A 25,170-nucleotide genomic window follows, 5' to 3' on the forward strand; every position below is an offset into this window, starting at 1 on the left:
AGATTTTTCAGAGGATGGAATAATATTATTCAGAATATTTTTAAATTTTTTTCCCAACATTCCTATTATATGCTTAAGGCTACTTTCTGAACTGGCATTATCACCATATGTTTTTGCAAACATCCAGTAGCTGCTTCATGCATTTTAAAAGATATTTACCTGAAGTTATAATTGTGACTGGTGTGGACGCTATAGACATTAACATTTCTATACAATTGGAGAAAAAAAGGCTTTCTTTCTCTTTATTTATTTATGATATGCAAATAACATACAATATAATCATACAAAACTATTTTTCACATAAAACATAACATGAAAGAAAATAAATAACAGACAAAATACAGACACAACAGCTCCTTCAGGTCAGCAGTGGTATAGTATATACAGTACATATATTCAGTTAGCACAAGTATTATATTTGTGGTCAATAGATAGAATCTGCTGATTACGATTCAAATTAAGGCAGAAATATGGACCCAGGTATGAACAATAAGCCAAATGTAAATATTTTTGGTCTCAGCATTTCTAAGCTTTTAGTCAGTTAAACTTTACGCAGTGGTATCTTGAAATAAGACAAGCATCATTTTTAAATTCATAAATGTAAGTCAAATGACGTGGAGTAATTGACTTTTCATAATTTTCGGGTGTAATTCTCTCAGAGCTAAACCATCAATTGAACAGAGCATTCCAATATTAGTCGTATTGATGATCCTTGCTGTAGTTCTCCCCCTCACCACTGGGGGCGCTGTAGGTTGTGTGCGCGCATCCCGCCAGCCGTCAGCCATCTGCCGCAGTCAGTTAGCTCAGCTCCAGCGGGAATGGAAAATGGAGGACTGAACCAAGAAAAAACGAGGACAAGTCGTCGTTAGTTTTAGCGTTGGTGGGTACTGCACATTTTAAGGCTCGAGTGGTGCCGTGTTGTCATTCGGTCAGGTGTTCTCCTTTGTCAGTTCCAGTGTCGCAGAAGTTGATGTGCTCTGTCTTCGTATCACATGCAAGGTTGAACAAGATGCGCTGACATTAGCTGTGACGCTAACTTAACAACCACTAGCAGTGACACTACGCCATTTACTTGGACTTGGGTCAGCAGTTACATAGTTTAGTAAAAGCTGTACTGTTTAAACATTTCCCAACGCGTTTCGTCTCCTGGTTGCTGGGTGTTGTGTAAGTTTAACGCCACTCGTTATATTTGTGTCGGTTGTGTCGAAGGTTAGCATGCTGGTGCTCGTGTTGGCTAATGCTAGCTAGGTTTGCTAGCCACAGGTGCACGTTTCGCAACGGTCGCACGTAACACGAAAAGGCAAACGAACTAAAAAGCCGCACAGCTTAATTTGTACTCAAGTTGGCTAACGCTCCTTGCCCAACCGATGACTTGTTTCTGTGTGTTCCGGTTTAAATTAGCATCAGTGAGCTAACTGGTGTAGCCGTTTGGTTCGGTGCAGTTGACTGCGGCCATCAGTGGTTTTCTCGGATACGCACGCGTGTCCTACAGTAGACTTCATGGATTGTCATGTGATATAATCCTAGGAGGCAATCAGTGGTTGATGTATATTTGCACGTTACATTTTATATGATATGTGGTCATAGCTGTGGTAACTGCACAGAATTATAAATGCGTGGGTCACGTGCACACAGGCCGGGTGCAGCCCCTCGGCTCCGGGCACCAACATGTCGGATCAGCTCACTTCACTTTGGTTTAATATGTCTAAGAGTCAACTTAGTCAACAAAACGACGTTTTGTTGATGCTGTCTTTGCAGTATTTTAAATATTCGATTGTTGTGAATGCGGGGTCTGTTCCGAACCCCTCCCACACCCCTTAACAACACATCTCCTTCCATTCACGTGGCACTGCGTCGTGACCGAGTCATTGGTGGATTCTCCGTCAGAGGAGTTGTTTTCATGGTGGACGGTGCAAAGACCAAGGATCATCAGTTCAATTTAAACCAGCCTTTGTTCTACTTATTAATCAGAGAAATGTCATGAATCCGAAAACTGCCCTCGTTTATGCAAATTATGTGTCCCACGGATTTAAATGTTTATAAAGTGACTTTGATGAAAAGAGCAAAGTTATTATTGCAAATGAATGGAAATTTTAATGTACATGGACAATCCTTAATATCTGGAACATTTATGCTGTTGTGCTAGTATATTCATCAAAACCATTACTTTTGTTTTCTGGTGCATTTACATATTCACACACTGTGTTCACATTGTTGTGAGTTCCACGGTGCTTTGGCTTTAACCTCTGTTCTTTCTTTTTTCAGATCCTGTGACCTTTGCCTAAGACTGATGACTAATGCCAAAAAGCCTTTGTTTGTTAGAAGAGCTTCTGGTATCATCTCTGCAGAACTGCAGGTATAGGCATTACCTAATTTAATTTAGAGTTATTAACAGTAAGTGTGAACAAAGTACAGTCGTTGTTCTTAATACTCACTTATACTTAACAGAATTAAGTGAATAAATGTGATGAAAAACATTTTTGTTTTAGCTTTGGATTCCTGAACTTAAGCAACTGTTTAACATTATTTTGTTATATATAGTTATACACAGCTATACACTAAAGATGGAGGAAGCAGTTAATGAGCAGGTTTTTGAATTTCTGAAAGTGTGATGAAATCTGAAATGTTTTACAAACCTGTCTAGAGATGACTTGGAAGCGCAGGCATCTGTTTTATTATTAATTTGACTGAATATGGAAGAAGGATGTGGTAGGCGGGCATGAATCTGCTTTTATGTCTAATGTACTGTCACAATTTTTTACACGTCCATATTCTATATGTATTTGTTTCAAACTACATTTTTTGGTTACTTTTTCCAGATCTTGTCATGTCATTGTATACCCTCTGTGTAGCTTTTATTGAAGAATACTGAGGCCATCAGTGCTGTTTTATTCACATGAAGGTTTAGTTTAAAGTTTGAAATATGATTTTGGAGTGGGAATGTCATGTAAGAAATTTAGGAATACAATCACTGCAGTCCCCAGTGTTTGTCATGAAATGCGCAACAAATAGTGACTCAAAGATGGTGTCCTGTGCTCTTCTCCTAACTGTAGACATTCAGTTTGAAAGTAGTGATTGACTCCATCATCTATGAAGGAGAATGCAAACCCTGAGCTCTCTCTAGCTCCTGAGCCAGAGCAGAGCCAGGACCATATGGATAGCTTCTCTCAGGTATCTTGATGAGCTTATTTTCCGTCCTAAGTATTAATTGGTGTAGATGTTAAGTCTGGGCATAAATTTGGTGTTAGGTCCTGTGGTCTTTAATCATTTTAATTATGGGTTATAGTAAGGGTGAATAAGTGAAGGACACTTTAAATTCACATGAATGATTAATCACAACACAATCGGAAGTTTCTTAATAACATTGTGTTGCACTGTGGTAATAGATTACTAGAAATGTTGCTATAGCTTTCATCAATCTTGTGCCTACAGGGGTTAGAGAGGGAGATAACGACCAGAAGGAGCCAGCTCAAACCCAGACTGAGAATGTGGCCCAAGAGATGCTAGAAGAGCCACATAAATCATCAAAGGTCAACACTGAAGTAAAAAAAACTTGGGGTTTCCGTCAGTCCACTGTTGCAAAGAGAGAGATGCCAGTGGAGGCAACAGACAGTCCAAATCCTGTACGTCGCAGTGGCAGGCAATCGAAGCGCACTGACAAACTTGAGGAATTCCTCTCCACTGCTAAAAGAGGGTCAAGAAGGAGTGCCCCTGCCACTCTTGAAAGTGGGGATCCCCCTTCCCAAACTCCAACTGATGCTGAAACGGCATCTGAGGCCAGTTTTGATGGTAGTGTTGATGTTAAAACTGCAGAAGACAATGTAGAGTCTCCGGAAAGAAAAACGAGAAGTGTCACAAGGAGACAGATCCAGAGGAAAGGACGTGGAGGCAGACGAACCAGAGCAAGCCGGGGCGGGGCCGTGAAAGACGATGGCAGCTCAGAGAACGAGGAAGACTGCAGAGGAGATGATGCTACGACGCCTCAGGTAGAGACTAAAGATGAGGAAAAGACTGATGAGCAGAGTCATCCAAGTCCTGCAGACGTGGGAAACAGTGGACAGCCTCAGTCAGAGCAGGACTCTGAGAACAAACATGATCATGGAGATAATAACGAGAAAGTGGAGACAGACGAGACTGAAAAAGATGACGAGGAGGAGGAGACGGACAAGCCTGCAGCGATGCAAGTAAAACGTGGACCGGTCAGGACGTACATCAACAAAAAGAGGGCAGCCAATAAGAACACAACCCCTGTCAAAGCCCCTGTTACTGTCAACAGGGCTACCGCTGCAGTCAAAAAGGAAAACCAACCAAAAGGGGGCTTAAAGACACGCAAGACCCACATACAAGAGGACAATGAAGATGAAAATGACTCCTCCATGTCCTCGTCATCCTCATCATCATCATCCTCATCATCCATTGAGTCTGACGATGGTGGTTATGATCCAAACGCACTTTACTGCATCTGTCGCCAGAAACACAATAAACGGTAGGTTTTCTTATTATTTTTAGAATTAATACTGTAACTTTTACATTTTCACATCAGTCTCAGTGTTTGTTTTTTCTCTAATTGTTCGGTGTACAGGGATTTTTGCTGTGTCATTTGGTTTTGCCTTCATATAGTGATGTCTTGATTTGAAATGTCATGAAAAGTGCTGGTTAGCATTACTTTGAGAGGAAACCTACTATAAATGTTCTGTGGTCTCTAGGTTCATGATCTGCTGTGACCGCTGTGAGGAGTGGTTTCATGGAGATTGTGTGGGGATCACTGAGGCCCGTGGACGCCTGATGGAGAGAAATGGAGAAGACTATATCTGTCCCAACTGCACTGCCAAGAAGAGCCAGGTGGTCAGACCAGCCACATGTACTCTGTCTGCAAACGCTGATACCGGGAAGCCCAAAGCCGATGTTGCGTCTCCCACCTCTGCTACCCCTGTTCCTGCTGTCACCTCCTCTGAAACAGCCGAGAGAACTACTGTAAAGGTGTCCGAGGCCTCTGTACCCAGCTCTCAGGGTGCATCAGTTCCTCCATCCTCTACATCTACTGCAACTGAAGAGAAGGCAGCAGAGGACCAGGGCATCAAGGGGAGGATAGAGAAAGCCACCAACCCAACTGGGAAAAAGAAGATTAAGATCTTTCAGCCGGTAGGTGACTGGTACTGGGTTCAACATGGCATTGACTTATGTGGATGGTGTTCTTACTTTACAGACTGGAATTAGAAAGTAGAGACCAGTTTGTCTGTGTTCTGGTTCTTAACTGACTAGTGCTTTACAGTAGCCAAAGCCAATAAAAGAACAGGTCACATTTATATTCAGGCCTTCATAGGAGTCTTTACTCTAACCTCTGTAGTTACCTACAGTGCACTCATTCAGTATAAAATCAACAGAATGTAATGGGTTTGTGGAAGGCTTCTGTGCTCTGATGCAGGTTTTTGGTTGTTTGACGTTAAAACAGAGTTTCTAGGAGTGTTGTAATAGTTTGGAACACCCTGTAAATGTCAGTATTTAATCAAATCTAAACTAAGAGTTCTGACTAAAAATGATTGTGGTTCACGTAACAGCAACATTTATCAGCAGATACTGGCATCTTGTGTGTGAGAATGAACATTTTCAGATGTTTACATACATTTTTATTTGAAATATTTGCTAGCTGATGATGTAAAACAGGCTGATGCCAATTTTCTACAATGACATTTAATCAGTCACCTAATTAATCAGCCTATCTGTACTTTTCTATCCCTGATCCATAATAATACCAAACATACTGTAACAACTTTAAGCTATTAAAGCTGCGTGACAAAAATGTCTACATGTTTAAACAAACACTATTGTATCTATCATTGTTACTCACATAATTGCTAGTGAAGACTTAATCACATGATTCAAAACATCACTTGATTTTTATTGTGCACTGACTTGAAGCAGGTAGTACAGCAGTCAGCTGAGCAGAAGGCAGCACCAAAGTCGGAAAAGACCGTACCGTCATCAGAGCCCAAAGCGCTACCAGACACAGAGCAGAAAGTGGCATCAAATGTGGAGGTGAAAACCACACCGTCCACAGAGGAGAAGACAGCCCAGCAGAAGACGGAGTCTGTGCTTCCCAAATGTATTGGACCTGGTTGTGAAAACAACGCCCAACCAGACTCTGTTTACTGCGGCAACGACTGCATCCTGAGACATGCTGCTGCTGCTATGAAGTCCATTACTGATGTGAAAGAGCCCAAGCAGAAGGACAAGGCAAAGACTCCGAAAGCCAAGTCTACACATAAGGTAACTGGGACCGCTTCAATCAGTGCTTTTAGCCTGACCTTCAACTAAAATGATCTGTCATTCATCCAATGACAAAGAGCTGTGCAGGTTATAAGGTTATAAAGTTCTTGGAATTTTCAATATTACTAATAACTGAAATTATGTGTGACTCTAAAACCACCTGTGGAACAGTAATGTCTGTGTAAAACCGTATATTTCATGTCTTGAGCACATTTAAAACATGTGAGCATCAAATGACTGGTTTATTGTTGATGTATCATGACCGTTCACACTGTATCCTGTTGAATGTGTTTTTTCATTCATAAATTAATGGAAATGGACTAAACAATAACCTTATTTAAGTCTCATCTGGATTTGGGGAAACACTAAAATGTTTTCCAATGTTTCTCAGAGTTGTCATCTCAGAGTTCCCAGTTTCTTGCTGTGCCGGTACTGTCTTCATGTTAATGTTTTATGTCAGTACAGGAACTATCGTCATAGCCTTAATAAAATGGTTCTGGTTTACGCAAAAGTTCTTGAAGAACTTGACAAATGGTAGTGTTTGCTACATATTTATATCTGAATATCTCGATGGATGAAAAGTCTTAATCTTTTTTTGCCTTCGCTTGTCTTTGTCACAGTAGAGGTAATTATTGATCTAGAGTTAATTGAACAGGACATCAGTGGTGTATTTATTGGAAAAGAACAATTGTAAGCTCCGCTGCTTTGCTAACATGATTTGGAACATTTTCAGTGGCTCAGAATGAGGGAGTTGCACATCTACTGGCCTATCATCTACTGGAATAATGGAACGGCCATTTGCACTGGATCATGACATGGATTAAAAACACTGCATGTACAATAAAGTGACATTTATTTGAAGAATGGAGCCATGTGTTAAGACACCCTGAATGAATTTGCTTCTCATAGTTATAGTGTTTACATGATATTAGTGCTAAGTAAAGCAACAATGCTCTCAGCCTGGGTGGAAGTTTGGTGGAAATATATTTTAGATGTAAATATATGGGCTGTAAAGGTGACATATTGTGTTCACTGCATATGGGTTTCAGTCACAGATGGTCATCAAAAGTGCATAAACCTTTGGCAATATTTGCTTATATTTTTGTAGATCGTAGTTCGTTCTATACTTGTACTGGCTTAAAGGGCATCTATTAACTCTGTGTTAAGAATCTGTGTTATTCTTTCATCATGAAGTCATGAAGTTCATGTTTGTGCCCAAGTTTTGTCTGTAATTAATTCAATCACCAGCCTGTCTTGTTGGAAGTGATTAGTAATTTCTTAAAAGCACCATCACTTCATGTTCCGACCTAGAAAAACTTAAGAAGCCTCTGTCCACATTATCTTAGAGGTGTTTAAGATATTGACCTTAAACGGTCTTTCATGTGCACAGATACTGGATTTGAACAGATATTTAAAGGTATTAGGTGTGAAGGGGACGTATTCTGGATCCATCCCAGAGGATGCATTTCTTGTGGTTTCTATTCTGTGCACATTGTCTAGTCATCAGTAAGGATGAAGACAGAGCAGTTGAAACCATTAGATGGTCAAAATGTCTTGGTGATCTTCTAAAGCAGCACATTTGCCAAAACGGCATGAAATGGAATTATTAAAATGCAACTTATTTTTTAGAAAAAACTCTGTGGATTGCAATAAAACACCACATGCTGTGGTTGATGTGTCTAATTGTCTTCTCCTGCCCATGCAGAGGAGCTCCACTGATGGAAGGAAGACAGCGAAGAAGACCCAGGATGACTCTGATAGCGATGAAGACTACAGTCCTGATCCAGATGATGATGATGAAGAGGAGCATGCTGAGGAACATCCGCCTCACCCGGCCACTGCGTCCTGGTCCAGTGACCATAATTACATTGCAGTAACACCAGAAAAGACTTCATCCATATCATCAACAGTGTTAAACAAAAAGTGTATGTATCTCTTTGAAGGTCTTGAGCTGTTGTTGAAACCACATTGCTGTCTTTTCGTTTTAAAATGTGGTTCTTGCCATGCTATTGATTTAGATATGATCCATACCTCAACATGAGAGATGAACTTCTCTGTACATTAGACTTCACTAATTCACACTGTTGGGACAGTTAATGTAAAGGTTTGTTACTCAATGAAATATTGGCAGCTGTGGAAAAGGTAAGTTTCTAACCTTGGTTTTGGGTAAGTATTCAACCATGCAGCTTCTGTTTCTGGAGTCACTGAGGCCAAAGTCAGATTCAACATGTATAAATACCATTTGGTAGATGTAAGATGAGTAACCCAGCTGCTTTACTGTCATGTGGTGGGATGCATGTGCAGCCGATGCTCCATTTGCTGCTTATTTGCCTGAGTTTCTTCACATCCTGGGCTCATGTCAGCTGATGGTCTCAGAAAACCTCCTTTCCCCTTTCTCCAGCAGGTAGGTGTCAGAATCCCCTGTTTATGTGGATGCTAGAAGCTAACTGTTGATACTGAGCAGACAGTATCAGGCATAAACCTGCTTTGAAGCACCACCTTGTATTTTTGACCTTTAATTCTGTGGGTAACAGGCTGAACTTTTTTTCAAAGTTTTTCAATCCTATTGAATTTCATACTTCTTCTCGTGGGAAACTGGCTTTAAAATAAAAGGTGATATGACAGATTTTTGGATGCCTCGATTGATTCTGTGAGCAGTGTTGGCTTGCTGTAGGATGTCCTCACCACTTCAGCTATTAACAAGCACATAGAAGTGATGAATCTACACACACTATGGCAACGTGACACTCCTGACCTGCCAGATGGTTAGCGGCCACACAAGGAAGACCCTGCCTCAGAGACCGGACCACCTGGGGTTGCAGTGAAAGTCAGGAAAGCCACAAGACGCTGAAGACGGGGGCTGAGTGCACAGAATCAGAAGAGTCATCCTCAGTTTTTCACACATTTGAGTGGAGATGTGAAAAGTGGATATTTGGTTTTCATTAGTAACAGGTCTCTGAGCACAATAAGCTTTTACTGACATGACTTTAAATGAAGAGTACATCTGCTTCGTCAACAGATCAGATAGTTTTGTGGTTTGACGACATTCTTGTAGTTACTTGTTCATTCTAAACCTATGTCAAGTGAACGGGCAAAGGTTTAATGTTTCATGATTTGGAGAATGGGCGTCTTGGTGCTTTGGTTTTCAGAACTGCTGGACTGTTAATGATTATTGTGTATTTCACTGCTGTGGGGTTGTGTGAACATTTTTAAGCAACTTTAATCCACGGTATAATGGGCTTTAAGCAGTTTGTGTGATAAGAGCTTACTATTACTATTTATCAGCAGGTGTAATTGTTACTGAACTTTCTAAGAATGGGACTTTGCCAGAAACCCTCTGCACCTCATGCACTTGTGCTGAAGCATTAACCAGACCAAGGGCTGTGGCTCTGCTGATCACAGCTCCTTCCTCCTGTCAATAGATGATATTTGGAAGGGTTTGCACAGATCCAGTGGTGTTAAGCACCGTGTCCGTACACCTTAAGATGAATAAGTTAGGTTTAAAGTGAATTCCCAGTTCCTATTTTTCCTTTAATATGCATGTAATCTGTGCAAGTCTTAGGAAAATAATTATCTACACCTGAGTTAATGATTAATTAGCTGATGCTGTGTTTTCCCACTAGTAAAGGAGTCTGATTACATTTGATGTATTCCCTACAGCAGTTAATAAGTGACTTAAAGTAATAAATTAGGAAAAAAAAAACAACAAAAATCACTCCTCCACAGCAGTCAAGTTTTAAAATAATGGCCTGATGCAATTTAAAGCAACCGTTGTATAATATTTAGGAGGGAACAAAAACTTTTCAAACCCATGTGTGAAGAACATCATGTATCTGCAGTTCAGTGTCCAGCCCCAAATAAAGAGGGAACAAGCATCTGCCGAGGGTCATGTTTGTGTTCCATGCAAGACGTTATTTTCACTGTGCACTGAAATATGGTTATTAATGTGACAATTATTTGTTTCAGTTAAGGAAGACCCTTGCCTAGATTTTTCATCCTTTCATTTTGTGTTCTATAACTTTCTCAGTGTGTATTTTTTAATCCCACCACTAGTGTTGTTAATATTAATACCTATAGAGAGGATATCCAAGTGGGTACTGGAAGTTGTGGTGTGTTTTAAAATGTGTGGTCTTGTTCTGGATTATTTCAGCCCCGCAGAAAGAGGAGAAGCCCAGCGAGAAGGAGCAGAAAATGAAGGAACCCACCCAGACACCAGAGAAGCCTTCTCCAGCATCTACAACCCCAGCAAAGGCAAACAAGAAGTCCCCAGCTGCTAAAGGAACGAAGGTGTCCCCGAAGGGTAAGAAGCCTTCGCTTCAATCCCCGAGCTCAAAGGCTTCCAAGAAACCTGCAGCACCCCCAAGTAAAGCTGCAGCAAAGTCCAAGAAGCCAGGTCCACCACCCGCCCATGCACCGTCCCCCTTCCCTCCTGGTCCCATCCATGTCACAGGAGCCCTGAGGGTCACCAAGTCCAACTTTACCATTCCAAAGAAGCAGCCGCAACACAAGGACACTACATCCCATAGTCAGTCATCGTCGTCCTCGAGGGTCCCATCGGCTCCAGTTTCTTCAGCTCCCTCCAGCCAATCCACCTCCTCCAGACCACCCCATCCAGGCGCATCTGCACCCACTGTGTCCCCCATGCCACCTCCACCCAACAACCAAATGAGACAGAACATCCGCCGCTCTCTGACAGACATCCTCTATAAGAGGTGAGTGTCCCTCACAGCCTGTGTTCAGTATGTTTTCACACTTTAGGATGAATTAAGTGTATTTTCTGTGGATATTATACTTATTGTGTCACTTCTCACCAGGGTGAGTGACAGTGATGATCTGAAAATGACTGAGAGTGAGGTGGGACGGTTGGCAGTTGGTATTGAGAAGGAGATGTTCAACCTATGCCTTAGCACCGACAGCAAGTACAAGAATAAATACAGGTCCCTCATGTTTAACCTCAAGGACCCCAAAAACAAAGTGAGTCCACACAATCATGATATAAAGCGAAGGAATGAAAAGTTCTTAGCATCAAATCCATTTGGTTGAGTCTGTGTCTGAATTTGACACTGGCAAATGGTAAAGCTTTGGTTTTGTGACTTTCCATAACGGTGCTCCATGCTTGTTCCCAGGGATTGTTCTACAGGGTGATTGGTGGAGAGGTTAGTCCATTCAGACTGGTGCGACTAAGTGCTGAAGAGCTGCTTTCCAAAGAGATATCTGAGTGGAGGAAGCCTGAAGCCCCAGAGGTAACTGTTGACCCTCTAAAAACCAAGATCAGCCAATGTGTTGAAGTTTACATTTGTTATAGTCACTACAGGTTATATGGTATGGTCTGTACGTAGCAGATATTGTTAATGTTTGGACATAATGCATAAAATTACAACATTATATGGCGTCCTCCCACAGACCCAGTCTCCAAGTGCTAGAGCACATTCAGGACACAAACTGGGCAACAGGCATGACTCCAGCTCCCACAGCATGGACATGGAAGACGCTCCACCAGCATCTGATGCAGATGTATGTATCTCTGCCACCACTTCCTCTTCTCGCATGGCTTCTGCTGCAGTAAGTGGTGGCATGTGGTTCTTCTGCTTTCACCCTTGACCTTTTCTCTGAGTTCTTGTGCACAGACTGTGGAGCTGTAGATATTCCAAGTATTTCACTGTAGTCATCTTACCAACTGTGTTTCCCTCTGCTGTTTCTTTCTTTGGACACTATAGCAGCTTGTGTCTACTTTGCAGTACACCATGGTCCAGAACAATATCATTTGATTTAATTTTTGACTGATATCCTCTTCTCTGTCCCACAGGACCAAGACGAAGGTGGCTCCACTCCGTCAGTTTCATCTCAGCCTTCCTCTGCGGAGGGGAGCAGCATGCCAGATATTTTCAGCAGCATGCTTAAAGACACCACTTCTGAACACAGGACTCATTTATTTGACCTCAACTGTAAAATCTGCACAGGTAAATGAGAGGCCAGTGCGACGTGTGGTCGGTGTTCTGCCAGTGTGACGTGTTGTACAGCAGTTAACTTCTTTACTTTTGTAAAATCTTGGCGTTTTAGGTCAGAAAGCAGAAGATGAGCCAGCAGCGAAGAAAGCCAAACTGACCAAGAAACCAGAAACTAAACCACCAAGACCAGAGCTGCATCCATCCAGGTCAGATGTTCCACCTGCAGGCCAACCACAAGTCCCAACACCCTACCAACACCAAGATGCCTCATCCTACCAATCCAGCACGGAGCCAGCTGTCCCAGAGTCACAACCACAGCTTTACAAAGATGACCTCACCAGTGTCACACCTCAGGCTGTGGCCCCTGCTGCTGTCACACCCACAGTGTCTTCCGTCAGCATCACCCGCAGAGACCCACGCATGGCCCGGCACAGCTCTGCTGTGACTGTGACCTACACAGCTCCAGAAAAACCTGCCAACAACTCAACAGAACCAGCACCAGCTGCTGTCACTACTCTTATGGATGTTGGACCCAAAGGACCCCTGCCGATGCCCCCAGCTCCACCACCACCCAAAACTACTAAAACAAGGTACTCCACAAGTGTCAGTACTTTTGTTATGAGAGCTGTAATAAAATAAAACACATATCCATTTGGAACAGCAGTGATAGTGTTACTGTCAGGGCACCTGCTTGTCATCTCATGTGTCTTGAATTGATTTGTGAAGTAGGATGTTGTTTTACAGTATGTCTGAGCCTCCACCTGAAGGTGAAACGGCAATCTTCCTCCATGGTCAAGAAAAGATCTGGAAAGGATTTATTAACATGCAGTCAGTGGCCAAGTTTGTGACCAAAGCTTATCTGGTGTCAGGATCCTTTGAACACCTGAAGGAGGTTAGGTTCTTTCCCTGCTTTTCTGACCTTTATACTCAGTGTTTCCTGCTGGTCTTTATTTTTTAATAAATAAGCAAAAACCTAAATATTTCCTTTGTGTGGCAGGATTTGCCCGACACAATCTATATCGGAGGGCGGATATCTCCAAACACAGTGTGGGACTATGTCGGGAAGCTGAAAACCTCACTCTCTAAGGTTTGTTTGAAGATTTCTATATAGAGAAATACTTGACTTTTTTATTTCAAGCCCTGCATTAATATGTTTTGCTGTCTTTCACTTTTTAGGAGTTGTGTTTGATCCGTTTCCACCCAGCTACAGAGGAGGAGGAGGTGGCATATGTCTCTCTCTTCTGTTACTTTAGCAGCAGGAAGCGATTTGGTGTTGTGGCAAACAACAACCGGCGTATCAAAGACCTGTATCTCATCCCACTGAGCTCAAAGGACCCGTTACCCCCCAAACTTTTACCATTTGATGGGCCAGGTAAGGATTTACAGGGATACACAAACATGCTTCTGGGGTGAATTGAATATAATTTTGTATTTTTCTTGTCATAAATGTTGATTTTCAAGCGGTGAGTATATTTTTAATGTGTCTTGTGTTTTTTTGGTTTGTGGTTGAGGTGAAAGCTTGTTTGATTGATTCATGGGTTTGTACACTAGGGGGCACTCACACTCTTTGTTGGACCTCCTTTGGAAACCACTTGTGTGCATGTAACAGCTACTCTGTTTTCTTCTATATGTATCTGGTTTTGTATGACACATTTCTAATAAAAGAAGTTTGCATCGCAGGTTGGTGCAATTTGAGTTCAGTCTCAGCCTGTTGTTTCTTAAGACATGGCTTATTCTGCATCATTTAATAATAAGTTACTTTTCATTCTGTAACATTTTGGATCATAAAAATAAAACTAAGTCAGTGTACACTTCGTACAAAAAAAGTAGTTATTGTACATCACTGTTAACGGTAGCACAGGATAAGGAAGCCTGACTAAAAAAATGAGGACTTAAGCCCTGGGCATCTCAAGCATCCGTTAATAAATTGTCTGTCAGACGATGGCATCATCACATCCAGAGATATTCCTCTTTCGACTGAGTGGGAGTGAGCGGAATGCTGAACAGAAACTCAGAGTTACATGTTTAATATAATAATGTAACTTGCACATTTAAGTGATTTCATATGAAAATGTACATCTTCCACATCACTTCAGGCCTAAAGTAAATGAAAGTTAAATTACCTGTGGTGGTAATGAATATAAACTTGTTTCACATATGAAGGAAGGAAATATTAGGAAGTGTAACGTAATAAATACCAGTCAGTTTCATTTAAAATTTTTGTCTGAGTTGACTGAACTTTGCTTTTACCTCTGATACAGTCTTGTTTTTGACTGTTTCGGTCTGTGTGAAGTGGCTCTCATATCACCTCAAGTCATTCTTGCAAAAAAATGCTAGATATTATTGAAGTTGCTTGGGGTATTCACAAAGATTCTTGTGTTGTCCATCTTGCAGGACTTGAACCAGCTCGTCCCAACCTCCTCTTGGGGCTACTGATCTGCCAGAAGGACAGGAAGCGTGCTGGTGCTCCACTGGAAACTGAAGAGAAGCGGACAAAAAGTCAAACCAAAGATGCTGATGAGGCTGGCCTTCCGAAGCCCGTCCCTGTTGGAAAATCTGAAAAAACCACTCGACAGAGTCTGGAAATTCCCTTCAGTACAACTCCTCCAGGATCACCTCCGTCTAACTCCTGTGAGCCCCCAAGCAGCACTGCAGCAGCCTCCTCAGTCCTGTCCTTTCTGTCTTCTGTCAAAGCACCCGCAACATCCATGGCTACTGGCAGGGACTCTCCATCTTCATCCAGCTCTGTTATGTCCTCAGCAGCAAATAGTACTCCACTTCAGACCATCCTCAAGACACTGTTTGGGAAGAAAAAGGACTCAGAGTCTTCCGACTCTCCATCCGACCAGGGTGGGGAGCTCTCCGTGCCTCCTGTCACAATGCTGGACCCAATTGTGCAGCAGTTTGCACAAAGTTCTAAAGAAAAGCAGGTGGAGGAGGATGAAGATGACCGACCTTATGACCCAGAAGAAGAGTATGATCCCAGTAGGGGCTACAGTTTGCCCAAAAAGACTCTAAGCAAACCTGAGATCTCCAAGCCTGACGTAGCAACAGGTGAAGTTGATGATGTAGCTTATGACCCAGAGGATGACTCAATTTTTGATGATGTCAAACCTTTAACATCAGGTCAGGCTGGTGCTGAAAGTGTTAGTGATCCACAGAAAATCCTGGAGAGCCTTAAACAAATTGGGGATCAGACATTCCAGAAACAAGGAGAACAGCAAACAGACACACTTTTATCTCAACCATCTAAATCCCTTTTGGCCAGCAGTCAGCTCCTGCAACTGGGCAAAAAAGTGGAGGAGCTAGTAAAGTCATCATCAGTTGCTCCTTTGATTAATCAGAAAAGAGATCCACGGCAGAGCAGAGATCCACGGCAGAGCACAACAAGCAAAAAAGAGACCGATGAGGCTGAGGAGGAAGAGGAGGAAGAAGAAGAAGAAGAAGATCTTTGTACCTCCACACAGACTATGGGTCAGGAGCCACCAGTGACTCATGTAGCAGAACTGCCAGACACCTCACAAGGCTCAGAGACAAGAGTGCCTCAAGAGGATGTGAAAAGTGAGACACTTCCTTTCATGGAGTCTGACAAAGATGAGGTGTTGATTCCATTGTTAGGAGAGGAGGTGGAACCTGATATGGAGGTCAACTACATGGACGAGAAAGAGGTGAAAAGTGAGGAAGACGAGCCAGCTAAGGCTGAAACAGAGATGGATAAGTACAGTATTTGGCCAAATGCTGCCAGCATTTTAAAAGCCACTGAGGTCTCAGACTATGAGGAGCAGGACAGAGATGTACCATCTTCAGGGTACTACAGTAAACCAGTGACCTCCTCCATAATAACCTCTTCAATCCCAGTTCTCACTCAGAGCTCCACATTGGTCGATACTCAGTCTCATCACATGCCACATCGCATTTCAACATCAGACTTTGATAGCGAGTACAGACCTCCACCTGACATACCTGCACCATCCACCTTCCCTCCCCCTGAACAAATGCAGGGACAAAATCTAATGGCAAGGCCTCCCCCAATGTCTCTGCAACCTCCCATGCAAGGCCTTCCTCCAATAGCAGGGCCCCCTCCGATGCAGGGACCTCCCCCACCCATGCATGTTCCTCCCCCTGTCCGTGGTCCTCTCCCGATGCAAGGAGTCAGTGGTCCGCAGTATGGCCCACCTCCAGCTACATACCCTCCTTATCAGAACCAGTGGGCGGGGTCACAACCACCACCACAGCAGCAGCTGCCTCCTGGACCACCTCAGAACATCATGCCAGCCAGAGGTCCACCACCTCCCTTCCCTCCACTGGCTCAGAGAGGACCACCTCCTCAAATGTTTGACTCTGCCATGCCCCCTCAGCACATTGTACAACAAGGTCCACCTCCAGGTCTTCCCCCTCCTCCCACTTTTGATGGACAGAATAGCATACCCCCACCCAGATTCACTAGTCCACCACCCCCATTTAATTTCCCTGGAAATAGAGGTCCTCCTCTACCTTTCACAGCGCCACCTCCTAGTCATTTTGAGAACAGGCTTCCTCCTCCGTCCCATTTTCCAGGCTCTAGGGGTCCTCCACCATCTCAGTTTGGCGACCATGGCACTCAGCCTCCAAATGCCGACCAACCTCGTGGTCCTCCAGAACAATACAACAACGACACCCCCAACTCTTTCAAATTGAATGTAGAACAGCACCAGAGTCAAAACCCTCTCCATATTTATAAAGACAATCAAGGTCCCCCATCCGGTCCATCTTATCGGGGACCTCCCATAAATCAGTATGAGGACAGAAGAGGTCCACCTCCCAGTGGGGAGATGGGTGGAGGACACTTCAATCCACACAACCAGTATGGAGGCTCCAGATTACACTCCTCACCACCCCACCGAGGACCTTTTGAAGACCACAGAGGTCCTCCCCCTCAAGAAAATCGAGCTCAGCCTTTTGGAGGATCAGAGCGGTACCGCTTTGATAGGCACTCAGATGAGGCAAGACCTGTTCGTCATGGAGGGGCACTGCTGCCCACTCCACCAGAGGCTCCCATCGGTCCTCCAAGTCGCATGGGAGGCCACAGTCCTGATCTGCACAGGGATGATCACTGGCGCCGCCATTCTCCTGAAATGAGGAGGGGAGGAGTACTACCCGAGAGGACTCCGAACCCCGCAGTGGAGACCGCTTCAGTCGCTTTGAAGGAGGCCACAGAGAACCTCCTCCTTGTCCTCAATCCTCTGAAGATAGACAGAGGGAGCTGTCAGAGGACCGGCGGAGGGAAAGGGAGCGGGAGGTCCTCCACCCTGGAAGACCATCCTGGGACAGGGTCAGGCCAAGAGGTGGAGCCGGGAGCAGGAGTGGGACAGAAACAGAGACAGGGACAGGGAGACAGAAACGCAGTCGTGAAAGAGAACGGAGTCGAGAAAGAGAACGCAGTCGAGGGAGGGAAAATGAGAGGCACCGGGAGGCCGAGGGAGAACGGCACAGGGATCAAGAAACCAGACAAGAGGAAGAGACAGGGAGAGGGACAGAGACAAGGAGAGGGAAAGGGACAAGAAAGGGAAAGAGAGAAGGAACGGAAAGGAAGAAAGGAACGGGAGAAGGAACGGGACAGAGCCAGAGAAAGAGACTGCGGGACAGGCGGGACCACGATCGTGACAGAGGGAGAAAACCGTGACCGAGAACGGGAACTGATCGGGAACGTGACCGAGAACGAGACAGGAGACGGGACAGATCTCGAAGTAGAGACCCGAGATCGGGACCAGGGACCGCGGAAAAGAACGACTTCGGGACAGAGACAGAGAACGGGACAGAGACAGGGATAGGGACAGGGACAGAGACAAAGACAGAAGTCGCACAGAAAGTAGTAGAAGCCGAGAAAAGAGAGAAGACAAGAAGGACAGTAAACACGAGACACTCAGAGAATCTGAAAAGACTTTGAAAATGACAAAAATACATCCTAGTCTCTGTTCAGTGGACTCTGAGACACTCTGCCCATTAAATGAATGAGTGTCAGACCGAGGGGATGGACAGTATTTCATCAAACTTCCACCTTTGTATTCTGTCAATTTAGGGTTTATACTTTTTTTATCATGTTGGACAAAACTGAAGGCCATCGAAGTGGTTTGGTACAGGATATCTGGGTAGGCCAAGTCCCATTACATGTACCTTTCTTCTATCAAGTGATTTTTTTTTTTTTTAAAAGAAACCATTATGTAACTGATTTAACACAATTTAGAACATGTAAATATGAATGTCTATGGTATATACTGATGTTTTAATCATACTTTCTAAGTAGAGAGAGTAAAGCCATATATCTGAGATGGTTAATGTGAAAGTTAAAGAAACACTGTTCCCAACTGTGGCCATTGCACGGTATTTTGTGTTTATATGTTTAGCAGCTTTGAATGGAAAGGCTCCGCCTACCTGCAGTATAAACCCATCAATGGTTGGTAATTCAATGTCCTGATTTTCTTTCAACTCAACAATTAAACCCGTTTGATTACATTTATTCCTCCTTGTTTATACACATTTGTTGTTCTCAGGTTAAACAAGAATTGCTGTTTCATTATAATTTTTAATGAATCAACTCCATACATGATTCCAAACTTGAAAACACAGATTTAGTATTTAAATATGAACACAACTGAGCAGTGAAGGCAGCGTTTACATGTGCAGTTTACCAGTAGAACCAAAGGAGGACTGACAACAGTTTAGTTGCATTTTAACCAGTGACATTTGTTGTGATTGTTATGTGTGGATACTGACTAGGAAGTCCTTATCCACCCCCATGTCTTCAGGGACAGTGGGGGGCCTTCAGTGTCACATTGAAGGGACACTACAGCAGATGGACTTGCTCCTCTTCAGCTTGAATTCTGTTGTCTGGGGTCCACCACGGGCCCGAGGAGTCGAGGCTGCCCCCCACCCGTCGGTCATGTCCTCATCCTGCTTTGACTCGGACACACCAGACCACTTCATCTGGACTTTCTTTGGACACCACACAAACTCATCTCTGCGGTCATAGTTCAAATAGGCGAACTTTAGGAGCTTCCTGCGCTGTTTCTTATCTCGAACAGCAAAGATGAAGTAGTTCAGAACGCTGTCTTTGACATTAGCCAGTTCCCCTTTGACCAGGGTCTCCTCCAGGTAGAAGTGGACCAGGGGTTCTTGGTACTGAGGGTACCCCAGCGTTGCCAGGCACTTGAGGATGCGGGTGATGCGCAGGTTGTTGTGGGTGTGACTGACAAGAACAAAAACAAATGATTGAAGTCTTTTACTGAGTCTGTTTCCATGAACTTAAAAGTCCGGTAACTAATAATCTGATCTAATGCATTTACAGGCACTTCAGAAATGTGATAATCACTAAACCCTGGTTTCGACGCTCCAGTCCATTATTGGATTACTGTCAGAGTTCGTACGTACACTACAAACAAAAAGTTAAGGATATTTCCTTTTTTTTTTGTCATATTTTTGCCATTTGTAAATAAAACTATGAATGGTCATTAAAAAAATGTGTTTCAATTCAATTCACACAAAAAAAGTAAAAAATGCTGTGCAAGAATCCCAACTGAAAAAATAGCCAAAAAATTAAAAATATCCTTAACTTTTTGTTTGTAGTGTACATCGTGATGGTAGACTTGAACATCCTGTTATTGGCTTCTTGTGTTTTAGTACGTAACTTCCATTTCCTACTATTTTTAATTGTTTCCACATGTAGACCTAAAAGAACTAAATAAATCTGATGAACCTGTAAACATGCAGGAAGACATGGAACTATTGGGGATAAATCCAGATGTGTTACTCTGATGTATTGTAATCAGATTACTTCTGTTGTCTGATCAAACAGATCAAATTATCCTGTTTACATGATCAATAATAATCCGATAATTTAAGAACTGATGGACTATTGGTGCGGACGTAAACAGATTTCCTGTTAATGTTTTAGTTGAAGGGTTCGTACTTGTTGAGGTTGTCGAATCGGTCTCTCCAGTTGGAAGATCTCCGGACTTCTCCTGTTTCCTCGTCACACAACTCGATGCCATAAAAGTCCAACATGAGCTTGTACGACTTCAACAGGTTTTCTTTTGCAGTCGTGTTTTGACAAAATTCCTAAAACAAAAGGAAAAAAATCTGTCAGGATATGGAACGTTTTATCAGAGTAAGATAAGATTTTATTTATGTCAGTGGGGAAATTTAGAGGAAACCGGAAAGATAGGAATACAACATGAAGACCATAAAAAATTTTAGAAACCTACATATATTCATATATTAATAGATCAGTGAAGGAAATGTACAGGGAATTCAACAGCATTTTATTAATATTAAAAGGATTATAATATTAAATAATAGTTGTAGAAGTGACCTGGATCTCTGCCTTGGTCAGGACACTGGCCTGTTGGTTCACTCCTGGCTCTTGTAAAGGAAACAACCTGAACAAACCAAGAGAAAGCAAATCAAGTATCACATCTGAAACCTATTCTATCATATTTGTGATTCTTCAGACTCTTACCACTGAATATAGGTGTGCACATATTCCAGTGCCTCGTATTCTCTGTACCAGTCATTGTGGAAGTCATCAATGTAAACACCTAATGAACAGAAACTCATTAATGTGAATCTAGAAGTCTGTTTATGATTATGTATCGCTGTGGTCCCACTACAGAACCAGATTCCTGTTGTTAACTACAGTAGAACTGTCCTACCATCAGGTAAAGACGGGCTCCGTCCAAGGTAGAAGTCCAGGTTGGGTTTACCGTTCTGTTCAAGAGTTCACATGAAACTGAATCACCTTTAATCCACTCAAGCCACAGACAGTTAACTGTGTTACAAATTTATTCAGTAATATTAGACTTACAGGTGCTTCACTTCCCCAACGCCGCGGTTTGAACTGGAACCAGAAAAATAAACAGAGTCTTACGCCTCCTTCTATTACAGATATATATATGTGTGTATGTGTGTGTGTATATATATATATATATATATATATATATATATATATATATATATATATATATATATATATATATATGCGTGTGTGTGTTTGACTTACTGGGTAGTCATGCCTGTAGTTCTGCATGTCTCTTGCAGCATCTTCAAATCTCCTAAACTTGTACTAGTAAATATAAAGAAGACAGATCATTTTATATGGAAAGAATGGATTTTTGTGGTGATATTTAAACAAACATTTCTCTATAACTAAATACTAAAGTTATTTATCATCAACTATTATGACACTATTCTGTATATTTTGCATTTTTTTGTGAAAATCAGGTATTTTCCTACATATAATTTACCAACTGTAGATGTTCATTAAAGCTCAGAATAAATTCAAAGCTTATTACATCACAATGAAGAAAGAAGAAGCAAAATTGACTTTTTCACCCAAACCTATGATTAACTGGACACAAAACCAAAGGTGTATGACTACATGGGTTTAATCAGGTTCTATCTGTGGAACGTTTATAAATTTACTGGATAAATACACTTCAACCAACCTATACATGTGGAATTACCATATACATTAATAATCAACTAAACAGCACTTTGGTCATTTATTTCCAATTCATCTGATTAAAGTATATAAGATTTAGCACATTTAAGAACATTTAATCTGAGGCAGATGATTTCTAAAAGGCTGTAGCTCAGTGGAAACTGAGAAACATCTGAATGTATTAGTAGGAAGAGTGGGTCACATGGTATTTAACAGTTTACATCTGTAGATGGTCATAGTATTAGGACTAGTATTAATACTAGTACTAATGCTAATATTAGTTCTAGTATTAGTACTAATAGTAGTATTAGTATTAGTACTAGTACTAGTACTAGTACTACCCCCCGCCCCCGACTCACAGATCTGGACCTTGACCTGGGGCTGGGGCTGGTCCTGTCCGGTGGGTTCTGCTGGTCTTCGTGGTCCCAGGTGGAGTCATACTCACAGTAGTATTCATCTGTGGGCTCCACTTGGTACTCTTCCTCCTCCTCGGACGCCGTGGGCCTCTTACCTATCTGGTCCTCCCGGGCCCCCCCATGCCGTCCTGGACCCTCCTCCTCCTCGGACCCCTCTGCTCTCTTACCCACCCGTTCCTCCTGGAGCCCCCCAGCCCCCCCTGGCCCCTCTTCCTCCTCCTCAGTTCTTTCTTCATCTCTTCCTCCCTTCTGTCTCAGTTTGTACCGGACTGTAAATAAAGCCAGTCCGGCCAAAACCATCCGGATCAAGAACCGCCATGGGATCCCCTGTCGGAGCCGAACCCACCCAGAATAGACCCAGCTGAAGAACCGACCCATCCCGGACTGTGCCGGTCTGTAAAGTCCTGACAGACCAGACTGACTGGGTCTGAGTCTGTTTCACTTTCATTTAGGCTGAAAACTCCTCCTGTCACAGAAGTGAAACTGAAGTGAAACTAAGTATGAGAACCAAGATTATCGTTAACGAAAACGAAATGACGAAAACTAGAACTGTAAAAACATTTTTCGTTAACTGAAATAAATAAAAACTATAATTAAAAGAAAAAAAGATAACTAACTGAAACTGTATTGTCTGCTTATAAAACTAACTAAAATATATAAAAATTATCGAAAAAAATTCCCTTAGTTTTCGTCTTTGTCAATGACGGACTGATTCGAAATCGGTTTATTTTAGCTAGCAGCACCATGCAGAACTTCATGGTCCGTCACTTGAGGTTTCCAGTCGTCTCCTGGGCCACACTCTACCTGGAAACATGGAGACTAAAGTTGGGAGAAAACAGCAGAGTCCTGTCTGGGATTTATTTGAATACGACGGCGAGGAAGAGAAAAGTTATGAAAAAAAATTAAAACTAAACTAAAACTAAGCACTTAGAAGAAAATGAAAACTGATAAAAACTAGCAAACCTGCTCTAAAAACGAATTAAAACTAACTGGATTTGAGAAAAAAAAGTAAAAACTAAATAAAATTAACTAGAATGAAAAATCCAAAACTATTAGAACCTTGATGAGAACCACAGTGAATGAAGGGGGGGTCCAGTACCACAGCAGCTAGACACCCCCCCGCCCCCCCACATACGTAATGAGGGGGGTCTTAATGGTTCAGTACCACATCAGTTAAACAGGGTTTATTTAGAAATAGAAACACTGAAAGACTGTTTATCTGTAAAATATGTTCAATGAACTGAACATGAACTAGTTTGAATTAAAGATGTTGAATTATGAAGGTGAATCAGAATGAACTGAACTGACACAACACTGACTATTCTATTCTATTCTATTCTATTCTATTCTATTCTATTCTATTCTGTTTATATGTGTACTTGTCCAGCCTTTGCCTTTTGTGCAGACTAGAACAGTTGAAGTTGAACAGTTGAACAGTTGTCAGTTCAGGTGGAATCAGACTGAAATGCTTTTTTCAGATGAGATCACTGAGTGGAAATAACAGATGTGAATGTCCACCATCTGATCTTCTATCATCTTGATCATTAATTCAGTTCTTTCAAAAGTAATACTGATGAACTGAATGGACTGGAACAGATCCATGAATGGACAGACAGTACATCCATATGTTCAGGCCTTTAATTATTGTCTTCTGAGTTTCATAAACAGACAGAGAACACAAGACCTTCAGTATGTCCACAGTTATTCCATTTGGTCAAAGTTGACAAACAGCCCCCCCCCCCCAATACTGTAATACAGACATGACATTTATATACAGACTGACTGGTACAGGCCTCTGATTAATGAGAGGTTCATAAAATAATTAATCTAATTGAATCACAGGATCTCACAGGTTCTACTCCTTCAGCTGTGAAGTTCAAGCCTGCCTCTGTGACACAGACACCACTCATCCATTTATGAACAAACTGATGTAACTCATGTATTTTCTGCTAAAGGTGTTTTTTGTTTTCTTTTTTTTTTTTTTTTTACAGTTGTAGTGTTTGTGTTTTATTTGAAGGTCCATTGTGTCTCCATGTGACCACTGTAATGACAGTCTTTATCTCCACTGCCATCACCTCATTGTCGCTGTACAGATAAAATCATGTTTACAATGTATGTTCTCAGTTTGATGACACTTGGACAGATAAGTGTGTCTGTGAGGGGACATCCTGCTCTTAATGTCTTCCGGTGTCAGATAGTGGGACGTACCAGTCGTCCTGTAGATACCAGATGGACACAGCAGATAAGACGCCATCAGTACTTCATGGATGGAGTCGTTCAACTACTGCATCCTCATTAAAATGTCTCTTGTCCTTTGCTCAGATTGGAAAATAAACCGTTGAACTCATGTGTCTGTTTGGGACTTTATAAAAGTTACTGTGGACGTTTATTCCAAACATACAATATGAAATGGACACAAACGGATGGACAATAATACTGATGCACGTCCCTGTGCAGGCACTGAGCGGACTCTGAGTGGGGACACTATTGTCTCTGGGGGGACACTGTTGTCTGTGGGGGGACACTATTGTCTCTGGGGGGACTCCTTTGAAAAGGGGACAATGGGCAGCAGGGTCTATATAATTTTTGCACAAACTCTTCCAGACAACATTCCTTTTGAGTTTGTATCGTTATATTTAGGAGTTCTAACAGAAAATATCTCTAATGACTAATATTTTTTTCAGATTTTAAAAACTGCCTGTAGGAAAAGTCATAAGAAGGAAGTGGGTAAACTAGAAACACCTCCAGTGGATTTACACCATTTATGGCATTTTTAAGATGGAAACAATTACTTTTACAATAAGATGACAACAAGGTCTGTTTATGAACAGATGGGACAGATGGACCAGATCTGTCCCACCAGTTTGTCCATCGTTTGTCTAAGACCATGTCTGATGTCCATTTCACCCCCTTTTTTTCCTTTTAAACCCTTTTGTATTGATGCTTTCTATTTAATTAATAACAACAACAACAACAACAATAATAATAATAATAATAATAATAATAATAATAATAATACATCAGTTTTATATAGCGCTTTTCTAAGTACTCAAAGACGCATTAC

General features: G+C 42.2%; 2 protein-coding genes across 2 annotated transcripts; one reads left to right on the forward strand and one right to left on the reverse strand.

Moving 5' to 3' along the window:
- Positions 1 to 733: 733 nt before the first annotated feature.
- On the forward strand, positions 734 to 18,711 carry LOC115419201 (death-inducer obliterator 1-like). Its single transcript, XM_030133853.1, has 16 exons — positions 734 to 880; positions 2,266 to 2,356; positions 3,433 to 4,486; positions 4,707 to 5,142; positions 5,920 to 6,267; positions 7,973 to 8,192; positions 10,418 to 10,979; positions 11,082 to 11,241; positions 11,394 to 11,510; positions 11,671 to 11,829; positions 12,074 to 12,227; positions 12,328 to 12,805; positions 12,960 to 13,107; positions 13,213 to 13,302; positions 13,392 to 13,587; positions 14,610 to 18,711. The coding sequence occupies exons 3-16, from the start codon at positions 3,501 to 3,503 to the stop codon at positions 18,023 to 18,025; spliced, it is 7,470 nt and encodes a 2,489-aa protein (XP_029989713.1). The 5' UTR covers positions 734 to 880; positions 2,266 to 2,356; positions 3,433 to 3,500; the 3' UTR covers positions 18,026 to 18,711.
- On the reverse strand, positions 18,283 to 22,723 carry LOC115419203 (opioid growth factor receptor-like protein 1). The gene is made up of 8 exons (XM_030133856.1): positions 22,050 to 22,723; positions 21,250 to 21,312; positions 21,055 to 21,087; positions 20,903 to 20,957; positions 20,710 to 20,788; positions 20,563 to 20,629; positions 20,161 to 20,309; positions 18,283 to 19,440 (listed from the first exon to the last, which is right to left on the reverse strand). The coding sequence occupies exons 1-8, from the start codon at positions 22,482 to 22,484 to the stop codon at positions 19,023 to 19,025; spliced, it is 1,299 nt and encodes a 432-aa protein (XP_029989716.1). The 5' UTR covers positions 22,485 to 22,723; the 3' UTR covers positions 18,283 to 19,022.
- Positions 22,724 to 25,170: the final 2,447 nt, after the last annotated feature.

This window comes from Sphaeramia orbicularis, chromosome 5 (assembly GCF_902148855.1).
Source record: "Sphaeramia orbicularis chromosome 5, fSphaOr1.1, whole genome shotgun sequence".
Classification (NCBI taxonomy): domain Eukaryota; kingdom Metazoa; phylum Chordata; class Actinopteri; order Kurtiformes; family Apogonidae; genus Sphaeramia; species Sphaeramia orbicularis.